Source organism: Myiozetetes cayanensis, unplaced genomic scaffold (assembly GCF_022539395.1).
Source record: "Myiozetetes cayanensis isolate MyiCay16 unplaced genomic scaffold, myiCay2020 scf2-11, whole genome shotgun sequence".
Taxonomy (NCBI): Eukaryota; Metazoa; Chordata; class Aves; order Passeriformes; family Tyrannidae; genus Myiozetetes; species Myiozetetes cayanensis.
Window position 1 is genome coordinate 60425866 of NW_026087411.1, and position 15446 is coordinate 60441311.

At 35.9% G+C, this 15446-nt stretch overlaps 1 protein-coding gene across 2 annotated transcripts in view; it reads right to left on the reverse strand.

Annotated features, from left to right (window-relative positions):
* The window catches only part of LAMA2 (laminin subunit alpha 2), a 352955-nt gene that overhangs the window by 132949 nt on the left and 204560 nt on the right, over positions 1-15446 (reverse strand). For both annotated transcript variants that reach the window (XM_050315959.1, XM_050315958.1), the window contains exons 16-18: positions 12661-12774; positions 6554-6681; positions 1560-1646 (exon numbers count right to left, since the gene is read on the reverse strand). In XM_050315959.1, the coding sequence (XP_050171916.1) occupies positions 1560-1646; positions 6554-6681; positions 12661-12774 (329 nt within the window). The remainder of the gene's footprint in view (positions 1-1559; positions 1647-6553; positions 6682-12660; positions 12775-15446) is intronic.

The following is a 15446-nucleotide window of genomic DNA, read 5'->3' on the forward strand; positions in this document are numbered from 1 at the left end:
TCAGATGACTTTGCAGGCAGCCAGGCAGACATGCACAAAAAGATCACACTAGCCTCGTTTCCTTAGGAAATCAGGCTAAAATCCAAGCTCATAATTTATTCAGATTCTGTCCTACTTCATCTACAGCCTGTGCTCCACTCAGAAACAGCACTTGTTGCTAATGGAAGCTGTCAATGACCCTGCATTGACAAACTGCCACCAAAGTGCTCTTGATGTGATTTATTCCTGCCATCATTAACTTCACAGCCCACTAGCTGAAAGAAGGTGATGACTTCCAAGACAGACAGTAAAAGACAGGCAGAAATAGCATGCAGTAGGAGCAGACTTGGTGATGATGGGTGGAAACAGGTGACAGCCTGCACTATCACTTTAGGACAGTTATAGCACAACAGGGGATTTAAAAGGAAATAGCTGCAAATTGGAAAGACAGGACTATAGGGAGATGCGTAGCATATGGTCAGGTTGCTGCTTTTCTGGTTGGCTCTTCCTCTTGGTTCATTCCTATTTCTTCTCATCCGGGCCAGAGTATTGTTAAGTCATCATTCAGAAACCTTACCTTTTTAAGATTTACATTGGAAAACACTTCAAGCAGCTCATAGAAGTGCCAAATGGCAAAAGCCTACTAAGAAATCCAAGTACCATGTTTTCGCGCCCCTTAACTTTGCCAGTCCCTCTTCAGTGGGTGTCATTGGCAGGGTCACAGGGGACTGGGATGATGGAGACAAAGCCAATAGTGATTCATCATGACCTCCAAACAACTAGCAGAGGTCCCTTGGCACATTAACTGCTCTTGAAAGCTGTTTTATCCATGTGAAAACCCAAAGGACCAAAGGCATGCAGATACAGTGATGACATCCCTTTGCTTGCGTGGTCTCACCTCCTGTGGAAGAGGATTCCTGGGAGCTTAGCGCCAGCACTCCTGTTAGCTGCCTGTTTCATTTAAATTCTCTATATGATCCTTTCAGAATAATGCTTTTGTGGAGGTAGTAATAAGTGTAGGAAATATACATTGAGCTTTTCTATTTGTTTGACAAAGAAGAATTACCTTTTCTGTCATTAAAACATAGTTTGTTCTACTTGCTAAATAAAGACTGCAACAGGGAACAGAAGCAACAAAAATGTAAAATATTCTACAGATAACATGTTAGAAGAGCTGTATTTTTGCTACATATTAACTTCTCTAAAAGAGGCATCAGTAATTTACAGCATATTTGATTCACCATGCTTCTAAACGTTCAAATGACAAAAGAGACAAAAGAATTATAAAAATCGCAGAAGAGTGACAGAAAAGCTAGAAGAAACTTTTTTTAAAAGACTCTTACTTCTCAGAAAATGCTTCTTGGAAACTTTACATTTTACCATGAAATAATAGAACAAGCACTAGAAAAATACCAATTCCTGTATGCAATATCAAAGGCAAATACACAGCAATTTCTTCAGTGAGTTTAAGAACACAGGAATGGGGATGAGAAGGGGAAGTAATAAAAAGTAGAAGAGTTTCACGGGATCAATACTTTTGTTTCAGATGTCATATGGTTAAAAGCATGATGCCTGCTTACCTTTCACAGCGTGGTCCCGCATATCCAGCAGGGCATTCATCACATATTAATCCACGACTTCGGTCAAAATGGCATGTCGGGCTAAAGCTGTGTTGTTGATATTGAGAAAGAACAGGGGCAAAGACGAAACATAAAGAAAAGATGGTTAACAGCATAATTCTCTTCCCACTTTAGAGATGGTGAATTTGCAAAAGGGCGCACAGGAAAAGTGATTCTGGTCTAGGGCATGGGGCTTAAGTTCGACTCCAGCAAATTGAATTTGGAATGACTCTGCTATTTCTGCGACACTGAATATAGAGCAACGGATGGCAGCATCCCAATAGCCTGTTATTACGGGACTTGAGCCTGCCACTGAGTGGTCTGGATACCATTAAAAAGGCAGGAATGCACAGCTGTTTGTTTGTGCCCCCCAGGGCCTGGCAAAACAATCTATGCCATAATGCAGCCCCTATATAAATCTTTCTGAAGGACAACTGATTAAAAGCTCAGTTAATTTTGTGTATAGTCGGCTGTGAAAGGAACCCAGTGAACAAGAAAGGGGAGGGGCAAAAAGGGAAATATCTGGTGCAGCTTCCCAGAGAACACATTTGAGTTAATCAAGTGCCAATGACCTCAAGCTACAGGCCACACAGGCACGCTGAAGTTTAAGAATAGCTTGCAGACTAGAAGGCTTTACCTCTTTGCTATGCTCTAATTATTTTTGGCTGTTTTGTTTTTTTCTTTTTTTATTAATAAAGACACTGTAGGCACTTGCAAGCTCCTCCTCTCAATGTCTGTGTTTAACTCTGAACTGTGTTCCCTCACTGTTAGCATTTTGCTTTCCATAACCTCTCTTCCTTAACACACTTCTCTGAAGAAACCTCCTGACACTCTAAAAGACACTACACAGAAAAAGAGGCAATCTGTTTTTCTATAATTCTGTAATGATTATTAGTGACAGAGACATACGAGCATCTTTATAAGGCCTCATCTAAACAATGGTAATCCTCTCTGATCAAGCAAATAGAAAAACAGAAGAAGGAAAAAATAAAAGTAAAAGAATAAGAGCAGGTACATAGTGCTGCAACTATTCGCAAGGGGAAAACAAAACACCTACCTGAAAAGGAGACACTAAATTTATCTTTTGTATCCTAGGAAAAGAGAAGTTGAGAAGCAAAAGAATTGCTCCAACAAAGACATCAGAAGGAAGGTATATTCAAGGTAACAGTTCATGCTACGATAATAACAAATAATAATATAATATCATCCAATCAATAATATATATCCAAGATATAATCCAACCTTGGCTATCTTAAAGCAGGATATACCATGATAATTTCTGGAAAATAATAGGCACAGGGAAGGCAGACAACCTTAAGCAGCGTAATTTAATGTGATTAGCTGCTGGTGACTAGACCCCACTTCTCAGGAGTCATCCATTCTATGATCTGTCCTCAGTTACTCTTTAATCTGTGTTATCTCACAGACATAAGAGATCAGTAAGAAAAGTGTGGGAAGGTCAGGTCCAATAAACAGAGAGGTATTGGGATTTTTCTCTTTCCCATAAGGATTATGCTTGTGTTATTTTCCAATGTCATTTACTTAATAATAGATTCACGAATGCATGAGGAGTCAGTTGAAGAAACAATAATTGCTTGTTCTATTTTTTAATAGCAATGAAAGCACGCATTATCATTGAATATAATCATCAGCACCTGACGTACTTGAAGTAAGTTCCTGATTGTCAGTTCCAACCTTACTCTTTCCAAGAGCTACATGGGAAACTTTGTGGAGATGCTATCACAGCTCATTATAGCATTGAACAAAACCGACTGCACCAAAGTGCCACCAAGAGTTCTGAATTCAACTGCATACATTTTAAATGTTGTAGAAATCATGTTGATGATAATGATAATAATAATGATATTCTTACTATTACTAAACAACAATAATGAATAGTAGAATTTCCATGTTTTAAGGGTTATGCTCAGATCTAGCCTCCTTGATTCTTTCTCTGACTTAGATAGTCAGTCCACATCTCAACACTAAACACTAATATACTAAGAAATTCCCATCTGCATCATCATCATGGCTAGGCTTTGCGAACGAAGATTTGAGAAGGGCTCTACCCACGCTTGCTGCAAGCGCGCTGATGGCTAAAAAGGCCAATGCAAGACAGACAAGTCTGGTTGCAGACTATAAATAGATAATAGCAAGATAAGAAGAGTTTACCTTTCTGATTATTAAGAATCTTGTTACTCTCTAGTGTTAAATACTAAAGAACTGTAAGTATTGATTTGTCAAAATAAGCTTCAAAAAATAGTAGTCCCTCTTGATTGATCATTGCTCTTTACTGTTTTTACATAAAATAACAACATTAATAATAGGACATGGGACAATATGGATACACAGTATGGGTATATATGTGGTAAGCCTATGTTGGGAGACAGGACTTCCTAGAGGCTTACAAGTATGTTATAGAAAAGAGCCCTTGGGAATTTGTTTGTGATTTTATTTAATACTTCAAGAAAATATTAAAATCCTGTGACCAACCCAAATTCCTAGTTCACATGCTATGAGTTTACTTGTGACCTTCCCAGGCTGAGTGAGATATCTTCTATCTCCTATTTTCAGTGATAAAGCATTCCTAACAAGGTCTTTGTTATCCATATTGAATTTATCACCACATCAAGAAAAGAGCAGTAATTATCCCAGACATCTACATTTACATTTAGTAGAAAAAATTACATAGTAGTATGTCTGATAATTTTTATAGGAAAAAAAATCGGTTTATTTGAAACTCCTTAAGGACTAAGGATGTTGGAACCGTTTATAAGAGTGGTACATTAATGAGAAGAGACAGGATGAAGAAGTCAAGCATCCATTACATGTACCATTTATAATGGGTATTGATCTGATCTGCATCATATAAGCACTTATATGTAGATATATGTAAAAAGTGGGAAATACAGCCCAGGATGTAGAAAATAAGCTTAGACAACTTAATTTTAGTTTCCTGGTTTGGCTAAGTGCTCTTGTTTGACATATGGCAAGCCACTCATGACTGTTATGCTTCAGGAGGCAGTTTTATGTTTGGCTTCAATGACTGCATATGGAAACTCCTGCCATTAGGAAACAGGAGAGGGACTAAAATCAACTATGGAACAACACCATCACCACATCATTTCTAAAATGAACGGAACACTTCTGCTACACCTTGTGTGGCACTGCAAAGAAAAAGAGTCAGGGGCTGTGAGAACAGTGATGGGAACCATTACAAACATCATAGAGAAATGAGACTGTTATAAAAGATAAAACTTATTTCTTAATAAAAATATATCTCTCAGGCTCATGACATGGACAATATTCTCTATGCAGTAGGAAATTAGTATTAAGCTTAGAGACCTACAGATGCCATGTTATGTCATGTTAGGAATTAAATGCTGCAGGAATTAAAATCTGTAAAAGCTATTTACAATAATTTGTACATACAATTAGTAATTGTAACTCATTCAATTACTCAGAAAGAAAATGACATATGTTACATCTGTACAGTGACACTAACTCGGTAGAAGTTTCTTTATTTTTCATATGAAGGAAACTGAATTGTTTACAAACTTTTTCCCTAGCATAACAAACTCACTGTCAACTAAGCAAAAAAGAAAAACAAGTATTTTAGCAGACTATGAGTAACACATTAAACCTTTAACAACCTTTTTTTTTTTAATAATTGCTCTATAACTGTAACATCAAGAGACCTTGAACCTTACAATGAGATTTACAAAGCTAAACTCTGTAGGATTCAGGACTAACACAGTTTCACAGTTCAAAGAACATTTATACTGTGTATTTTCTACCTATATTTTTTAAGAAAATGAAATATTAAAAAGAGGACTCTCCACTTCAAAAAAGGAAAGTAAAGCACATAAAACTCTCTCAAATATATAATGGAAGTCTCAGGGCATTTTGCCAATCAAAACCTAAATTCCATCTATTTACTTGGTTTGTTGCACATCTGTGCAAGATTGAAATGTGATAGTGTGATAGTGTTTTTCTTGCTTTGTCAGCACAGTGTTCTCAAACAAGGGAAAGATAATTAATTAACGATGCAAGGAAATACTAAGTAATGAGGATGTCAGAGGAACCATGCCTGAGCAGCAGATATAATAAACCTATATATATCTAATAAAACCCACTCAATAGCTATGCTAACAGGAAGGCAGGCTCCCATTCTACAGTCCCCTGGAATTTCTGCTCATAAGCGCTTAGGCAATTCCTTCTCTGATCGGTGCATTTTTAATAGGATGCAATGCCACAGACAAGGTTCAGTTTTATTCAACTACATCACATTAAATTATTTTGGTACTGTTATTTTTCAGGTGCTGACTGGGACAAAACCAATTAAAAAATCTTCAATCTATTCAGTCTATTAAATTAGGCTATTGAGTAGCATAGAAAGCTTTTGGAATGAAGGAAACTTTGGTTCTTAGATCAGAGTTTTGAATAACTTTTCACTAGTAATTTATTTAATAAAACAACAATGATTATTCTGAGATATGCTGACACAATATTTTAACTCGTAAGATCTAAGAATGAATTCAAATTCCAAACAAATCACTGAGCAGAAAAATGCACTATTTTATCTGATCAACACAAATTGACTTTAAATTTAGTTACTGAAAAAACCCACCCATCAAATCTGTAAATGGAGCTTTAAAACTGGAAACAACTACTCTTAAGGAGGACAGACAAGCAAATTCTAGTTATCAATTCTAAAACTGATTCGAAAGGCAAATTCTGTGCTGTTCTAACTTAGTCTCATCCAGCTTTTGTCTTCATCTTTGCCTGTCTGTGAAGCACTCTGTGCAACTGTAAAAATTGAAAGTTTATATTGCAGAGTATAGTAATTGATTGAAACAAGAAAATATTTCAAGTGTACATGCATAAATATAAATCAAGAAATCACACAATTTACTAAGTGAAAAAGTGTAATATGCAATAAATATGCAACTTACTTGTTAGAGGGTATATTTAAGGGGCAAGCACACAACTGACAGTCTTCAGCTGTCCCTTTAGTAGGATCACCATAGAAGCCAGGAAGGCATCTATCACAATATGAACCACCTGTGTTGTGTTTACAGTCCTAAACAAAAGAGAAGTACAAATTGACTATTAGAGAACTTACATATGGAAACTTCGATATAAATTCACCTAGCTCATCATTACACCAGGATTGTAACAGCTCTGCAGTGTATATTCTAATTTTTTTCTGCTGGTTGAGAAACAGTTCTAGAGGTTAGATGTCACAATCCATGATTCATGTGTGTTGGGTAGTTGTGTTCTTGTGGATAATTTTTTTCTATGTAAAACAAAAAGAATATTTAATTGCAAACCTTTCTATTTCTGCCAAACAACAGGTGTATTATTGTTTTAGCTTGCCTAAAGAAAACCAACCTTCAGAGCAATGTACAACAGGTTTAGTAATGCGGTCTTGCAACAGGCCATATTTTGTGACAAACTGTTGTCAGATACTGATTCCAAAAATAAAGCCCAGACTACATAATTTATAAAAATAAATGATTACATTTCACATGTAAGCTCATTAGTTCATTTTACAAGGTATATGACTAGCAGTATTTGTAAACAGTGGTAAAGCCTGAATTACTAAACTAATACTTATTTGCTAGAATACCATCCAGACTCTATTTTGTGAGTAAAATCAAGGACAAGTTCACTGTATATAGGGCCCTATCCAACAGTATGCGTTTGTCTACATGAGTGGCTTTCATAATAGAAGAGAGAGTTAATCTGAGCATATGAAACATGCAACATAAAAATGGCAGTACTAGATTTGCATTTTTGTATATAACTTTTGGCTCATCTCAAATTAAGCGATGATTTAGAGTGATGACTTGCAAGAACCAAGTTTTAAAGAGTAATTACTCCTTCTATTCTTCCCTCTCACATAGAGGGTTTAGAAATTCTAAATAATTTTGCAGAATCCATAATAGATTCAGAAAATTAGCTTTCTGGCTTAATCTCTTTCCTTTCTCCCCTCACATTTTTAGCACATCACACTATTCCTTTCACTGCTATTTGCCACAAGATACCCAAGTGTAGCCCTTTCACAATGAAAAACAGAGAAAGGATCTTGATGCACTTGGGTATGAACTGAAAAAGCACATGGCAACTTGAAAAGGTCAAAATGAAAGCCATAAGACAGATTTTATTTTATGGGGTGTGTTCTGCTGTGTTTTAGACAATGGGCCAGATCAAACCTAGACTCTTCTTTACCCAATCTGCAGCTTAAAAACTCTTGCTTGTTTTTGTTTGGTTTTTTGTGTGTGTGTGTTTTGGTTTTGGCTTGGTTTTGTTTTTTTTAAGGCATAGGTACTTTCAAACTTACAATTTTACAATTTAGTTGAAATAGTCTTTTAAGAACACTAGAAAATAGTTTATCATTTTAATAAGTCATGCATATGATACTGATTGCTATTTAACAGTCTGAAATGCATAATTTATCCTCAATAAAGGAAACAGCAGTATTCTAAAGAACACTGAGTTCTTCTTAGCTTTCCAGGACTGTAATGATTTGTATGAAGTTTTTTTGCATTGTGCTCTGCATAGCCACTACCATACACCTGGGCAGCTGAGAAAGCACTTTTAAAAAGCCCTTTTTAGTCTTGAGCGCACTGGATTCAAAAGCATCGATCTCCAGAAATGCTGTTTATTGTTTCAAAGAGTGCATTCTTATTGCTAGCGTACACAACCAGCATATCTTCGAAATGAAAGCATTAGGTACAATATTATATTTTAATATATTTTGTAGATTGTGAGCTAGTAACAACTTACTGACACTTATTCAATTAAAATTATGGCTTTAGAACAGTCAGTTGGGTTAAAATCAACTTCATTAGGTCATTTAAGTCCATTTGATTGTTATTTCAAGTGCTGACATTAAAAGAGAATCTACCAGCCATACCAAAAAAGTATCTGGGAACAATAAGATACGCTTCTCAAAGAAGATGTGTCAAAAATAATTTAAGTGTTTCAAAAGAAAAATCCCTTGCAATTCAACTTTTTAAAGGCATCATGTCAAATTATTTGCGCTTTTTCTGAAAAATAACGGATTCTTTTTTTATGTTAAGTTTAGCTTTAAATATCCTCAGACACATCTTAACGTTTTCTGAAGAATATGAACAGCTTATATGTCAAGGTTGTTATTAAAGTGAGAGGAGCTAACACACTACTTTAAAGCTTCGCGTGTCTTGCTGAGTGGTATTTGCAGCTTCTGCTTTTTTTTAATGCAAAAAACCTGAAACCTTCCATTTTGTAGGAAAACAGTTCATGTTACAAAGACCTGACCGCCTTCTCTTCGGCGAAATATTTTCTGGCACTCTAATATCAGTCATTTCCATACACTGTGTCTAAATCTCCTCTATCCAGATATCCATGTTTACTTCCTCACAATCATAGAAACATAGAATATGCACAGTTGGAAGGATCAACTCCACCTCCTGGCCCTGAAAAGGACCACCCCAAGAATCACACCACATGCCTGGGGGCATTGTCCAAACGCTTCCTGAACTTTGACTTGGTGCCATGACCACTTCTCTGGGAAGCCTGTTCCAGTGCCTGACCAGCCTCTGGGTGAAGAACCTTTTCCTGATATGCAGCCTAGACATCTCCTGACACAGCTTCAGGCCATTGCCTCTGGTCCTGTTACTTGTCACCACAGAGAAGAGATCGGTGCCTGCCCCTCCTCTTCCCCTGGTGAGAAAGTTTTAAGACTATTTTGAGGTCTCCCCTCCTTTTAAGTCTAAATATTTATATTTTGAAATTCCACACACTGTATCTCATACTATTTTGAATGCGTCAATTTTCTGGACCTCTTTTATCTCTAAACACCATTAAACTTCACTTGGACAACCTCTGTGTAAGTAAGACTGTGGGATTTTTTTTTTTTTTTTTTTCTGAAATTTTATGTATGACTCAGTCTGTACTCTGAAAACTTTATTGCTGGTGTCTCAGGGTGTGTTTTCCACCATTTCCTACTGAGGTAGCTCTTCTGTTTTGGAACAAACAAAATTAACATCTTTATGCCCAGTACCAGGGAACCTTTAATTCACACTGAAAAATGACTCCTGCTTAGCTGCACATGCAACTGAATGTGTACGAACATGGAAAAAAACCAGTCAGAATAGAATGCTAGTGATGAAAATAAAACTTTAATCAGGGAGTATGACTGAGTCCAAGATAGTGCCTTTGGCACACTGCTGCCCTTCCTCAGGATATCTGTCATAGAGACAACCAAGGAAGCTGTTAAAGCTAGCTAAAGCAAGCGAAAGCCTAACCCTGGGTGCCTATTCTAGTACATTCCCCAGCTGCCTAGACCCGACAATGGTATTATGTCTTTGGAAACATGAATATAGTCTTCTGGCATTTTCAAACTACCGTAATGTCAAGATTACGCAGACAATTCCCTTTCCTGGTGTTACAAATGTAATCAGGATGTTGCAGAGGCTTTACACATTTTTACCTGTGGAAGAGCCTATACTGCATTTGGCTAGGACATACCATTTGGTTTCCACGTATATAAATATGGGTGAAGACATCTTGTCACTCTTTGGATGAACACTGTCTAAATTAAAGCACATGTCCACCAGATCTGACACGGGCCTCATCCTACGTGGTATACGCTATTTATATACAAAGGAATACAGTATGAAAGGGATGCCCCTGTGGACTGCCCACTCAGCAATTTGAGTACCACTTAGGGGAGAAAGATCTGCTTTCTCTGGGCTTGCTAATAGTGATGTACTATCCTGCAATGAATGAAACACCTTGAAATGTGCTTGCTTTTCACAAGGTTTAGGTTTAACCAATCTCATAAAGCTACTGTAAATGTTGTACGTGTAATACTACAAAAGAGTATTTCTGAATGTTAGAACTTGCCCTATGTACCAAAGCAGTTATGTATATCACAATGGTAATGAGAACAATGTATCATGCAGCTCTCTATGGCTGCTGTGGGGATCAAAGGGCTTTGCAGGTTACTGCGAGATACGCGTTAAAATGAGCTTTTCATACAGGTCTGTGTTGAAGCAGATGATTTGAGCTTTTATCATGAGTCAAAAACATATTTCAGCTTCTTTTCAGCTATATTTCAAAGCTAAGGAAGAGCAAAAAGAACTATCATATCAGTAAATTAGGTGCCTAAATTGTCTGTTGTATTACTGAAAAAACACCATGAATAATAATAAGGAGGCCAAAAGGCTGTGTAAACCTCAATAGAAAGAATGCCTTTGATGTGAAACATTTCTCTTTTTCAGCATTCAGACTTCTCTCACTTTCACTTCAAAAGGCTTATGATCCAAATTGAAAAGCAGCATTTAATAGCCTGCATGGATACTAGCCAATCTGACTTACTGTGCTTTCAAAGATGCAAGAAAATCCAGAACTGATTTTAAGCTCCCTGTGCACCTCTTCTCTATAGCATGATCTAGTGTAAGCTCAGACAGAACACATAAAATACAGAGAGCTTGATAACGTGTATAGATTAAAGTACATATCCAACTGGTTATTTTCCACTTCCTTGTCAGTACTGTATTATCTTACACCAGCACCCTTAAAACATCAGAAGGGGGAGCTCCACTGTCTCAGTTAACAGTTCGCAACAGTTGAAAAGCACAAAAGCAATACAGTATGCCACTACATGGCCTTCTGTTTTATCCAGGCTGATGCCACAGACAAAAATAAAGAGGAAACCCATGTAAGGGCTAAAACTTAAAGACACTGAAGAAAACAAACTCAGAACTTGCATCTGGCTATGTACCCTAAGCAAAATAGACAACAGTTATGATATATATTAAACAAGATTCTCCCTTCCCTTTCTCTTGTGCTAATTGATTTTATCCCACACTGATGTTATAGACATTGTAGCTGGAGACTACAGTCTCATTAATGCAGTAAGTTTTTCTCAAGAAACACAAATCCATATTACCCTACTGATAAACATTTTCACTGAGTATTAAGAGAACGATTCAAAACGTAAACTGTCATGTCAAACACATTTTTTCATTCTAGGCTTACAGCATAATTAAATTGAGAACCATTTTAAGCTTCTATTCATGAAAAGGCAATTTGAAAAATTCACTGATCCACACATTAGGGATATCTTGTTTTGCACTGCAATGCAATTAAACATCTTCTATGAGCAAAACAGGAAGAACAGCAATAATTTTAAGTGTCAAATTATATTGGAAAAAGCCTGAATTTTCATTTTGGAATTTTCCCAACAGATATTTCTTAAGGAAACAAAAGGGAACTTTTAGAAACATACACATTGCAGAATCTGCTTGAAATTCTGCAGGGAAACGAGAGTATATCCCACTAAACTGGCACTGGCTTAAATTATGCTTCTGCAAGACTAATGAAATGAGACATGTTGTTTCAAGTTTCATGCCATGTCAGACAATATAAAACTAAAAATGCCCTTGAGTCAATCAGAACAGTCTATTCAGCATAATTCACCCATTCCAAAAGGCTACTGAATGGACTGGAAATAGTCATGTGCTGGTAGGTTTGCTATGGATAATACTGTAGATTTAAGTGCTGAATTAGTAGGTAACTACATAAAATCTTCATAGGAAAAAAAAAAAAAGGCTGATTTAGCCCAGATCGCATGCTTTTATTATTTTTCCAAAGTACAATTCATTTGAAATTTAGTATGAATTCAGATGACTATATCTTCTCATCAATCTAGGAGTGAATTTACAAAGTTATATGCTACATACTATAAATTGAATATACTGCAGGAGACAAGTGGGAGAGGGAGACAAATCTTACATGAAAAATTATTAATATATTTGCTGCTTTCTGCATGCTGTACCTTATACTATTGATTCTATATGATATAGAAAATCCCTTTTTTTTAACTGTAAGAGATATCATATCTTGGTATGAGGGGAACCTAAATTTCAGCAACATAAATACTTCTGCTGTTAATCACTGGCTTCGTTCTCCTTGAATATTTCTGGTATCAGAGTACACTAATTCAATTGCACTGGTACATTGAATTGATGTTGGCCGTGTTCATCAGGTTTCCTGTAGTGACACTTACCAGGCATTCTCCTGTGATATCATCACATGAGTCTGCATGACCAAAGCATGTACATGGTGCACAGACTCCACCAAAAATTGTGCCATTCACACGTCTGTGTTGAGGCCAGCACAACTGCAAGATAAATTAGATAAAAAGTTAAACTGTTGCTTGAACAGAGAAAGGAATGAGATTTTAAAAATTTTGTTGAATTTGATGTTTGCACCTACAAAAACATCCTTGCCAAATTAATAAAAATACCAACATTTCTCTAGAAAGTTGCTCTTCCTAGTGCAGTGGCTTTGCAGTAATCTTAGCCCTAGCGGCAGGTGTGAGATTAGAGGCAGCCTTAACTTGATCATTCTTCTGAAATGGTAAAATAAAGCAGAGAAATGAAGGACTGAAATATGACAGCATCAAAGCAAGAGGTACAGACAGAAAAACAGCCAGAAGGTGAAATACTGAAGGAGAGAGAAAGAAAGAAAACCTCAAAACAACAAAAAGTGTTTTCTGAGAAGTTCAGCCACAAAGACCAATTAAAATACCATCTAGTCTTGTTTGGACTCTTACAAAAAGCTACATTAAAATAAATCACAGCCTGAAAAAACCACCATCCTTTTATTTACAAATTGTGCTTCTTAGTAATTAGCAATTTCCCTTTAACAAAGTGCTCTGATTTTTATTTTTTTTTAATGTAAAATTTAAATCAATATTAAATGCATGGCCAGTTATTTTGTAGGAAAGGTGACACCACACAACTGTGATTCATCAGCAAAAATTCAGCTATTCCATTTCTTCATAATAAGATGTCAAGCAGCAGTCTGCCTTACTATATATCTCACAAATGGCTTTATAGTTTTGCAAACTATCCTTCCACAGTAAGACTCCTCATGTGATCCAAGGATTTTGCATAATATAAAAGACTGCATGACAGTGTTGACCTTCAGAAGCATCTCACTAATACAAAGTTTGTACTGATAGAACATTAAAAATATAATTTAATAAAGAAAATCCCTTCACCTTTACATAGAGTCTACAAAAAGGTAACAAGAAGACTCTTCTTTATAAAAATAAAGAAAATATCCCTTTTTATCTTGCTCCTGAAAAATGAGAAAGTAATCTAAACATGAATTGAAGTGATTTTTTACAAAAAAGTTCCAAAACCTGAGACATCATCCTAGGTTTTCCTTCTTTACATTCCTTGTTATGCATTCCTAGAAAAACCCTATAAATACTAAAAATTAAAATCTAGATTATAAAATCCCAAACCTAAAAAACAGCTTAAAAGAAATTGCTTTATTTTAATTTCTGGGCCATGAGGTGCCAGTGATTTCTGCCTAAATCTATAAATCTTCTTCCTCTTTCAGTGAATGAAAATAATGGTCTTGTGCACAGATACAAATGATGTTGCACAAAACAAGGCTCCAAAAGGCACTAATTCTAAGGGTTTAGACTTGGAATATCAACATCAAGGTGTAGAACAGAACTAAAAGGTTACAGATTGAAATCTTAACAAGAGAAAATATGTAACATTCAAAAGTCAGGAAAGTTCTTGACCATCATAGTGATGCAAGTTAAACACAGTTTCTTCTGCAGTGGAATAAAAGAGTAGATAGAATGGGAACAAATCTGTGGGAGAAGAGTAATTAGATGTGAACAAATAAAGGCCAGAAAATTAATGAGTAAAGTAACTATCACAAATGAGTCCAGTTGGTATTAAAAATTTAATCTGCTTTACCTGTGCTCATGCAATTCTGTGCTCAATTCTGTGTTCATATACATGCAAAAATGTAAGAATTTTATTTGCCCAGAATCTTGTAAAAAAGAAATTCCAAATTTGTGCAATGGAACAATCTCAGAAGAGATAGCATATTTTAGATGGGATTGGTTGTCTTCTGAAGACTGATCATGTCAAAACATTCACAGCAAGAAGATAAATAAATAATCGTTATTTTTACTGCTGCAGCATCTACATCAGGTAGAACAACATCATTATGCAGGAGACAAATACATTAAATTAAATAAGGAAAAGAAAATGAAACTGAAAATCAGCACAAAATCAGTAAAAATGAAACTCTGCTAGGTTGAAGCTGACATAAGTAAAGTGTTGGACAAGGCCAAAAGTATTCAGAGGAAGAAACAAATATGACATCTATAATAAAAAATAAAATTGACATTTTCAACTTCTCTTTCCATACTTTATTAGCTGCTAGTCTGTCTGGAAATCTAAAACTTTATTTATTTTTTTTTATGCCCATTAGAGTGCATAGGAACTTTAAATTTGCAGATATATATATATATATATATGTAAATACTTTCTCTTGTGGAGTATGATCTTAATTATATATCAAATTTCAGGGACTGTTTATAATTGGAGAGAAAGTTTAGCACTGAAGGACACAATGTTGGACAGAGAAATTCAGCAACACCAAGAGAGGAATTCTACCCAAGTCCTCCAACATCTACAACAAAGGTAGATATTGAAATATCTACAGTAGGGGCTTTTCCAATTGCTTCCTTGGTCATCACAACTAAATGTGAATTACGAGACAAAATGGATGAGTAAAACAAAAGAGTGTGAAGCACCATGACACTACATCCAGCTCTTTTCTGAAAATAATTGGACAGACAATGGTCAGACTTTAAAACTATTTCTCAGCCAAGGTAAGCACTATTCCTCTCCAGTTATTTTTCCATCTATATCGTTTTGGAAGTGATAGGAATATCCAATGGTTGGATTCCTTCAGGCCTTCTTTCTACATTAGTTTATCTAGTGCCAGCAGCACACAACCACATGAGACTAGACT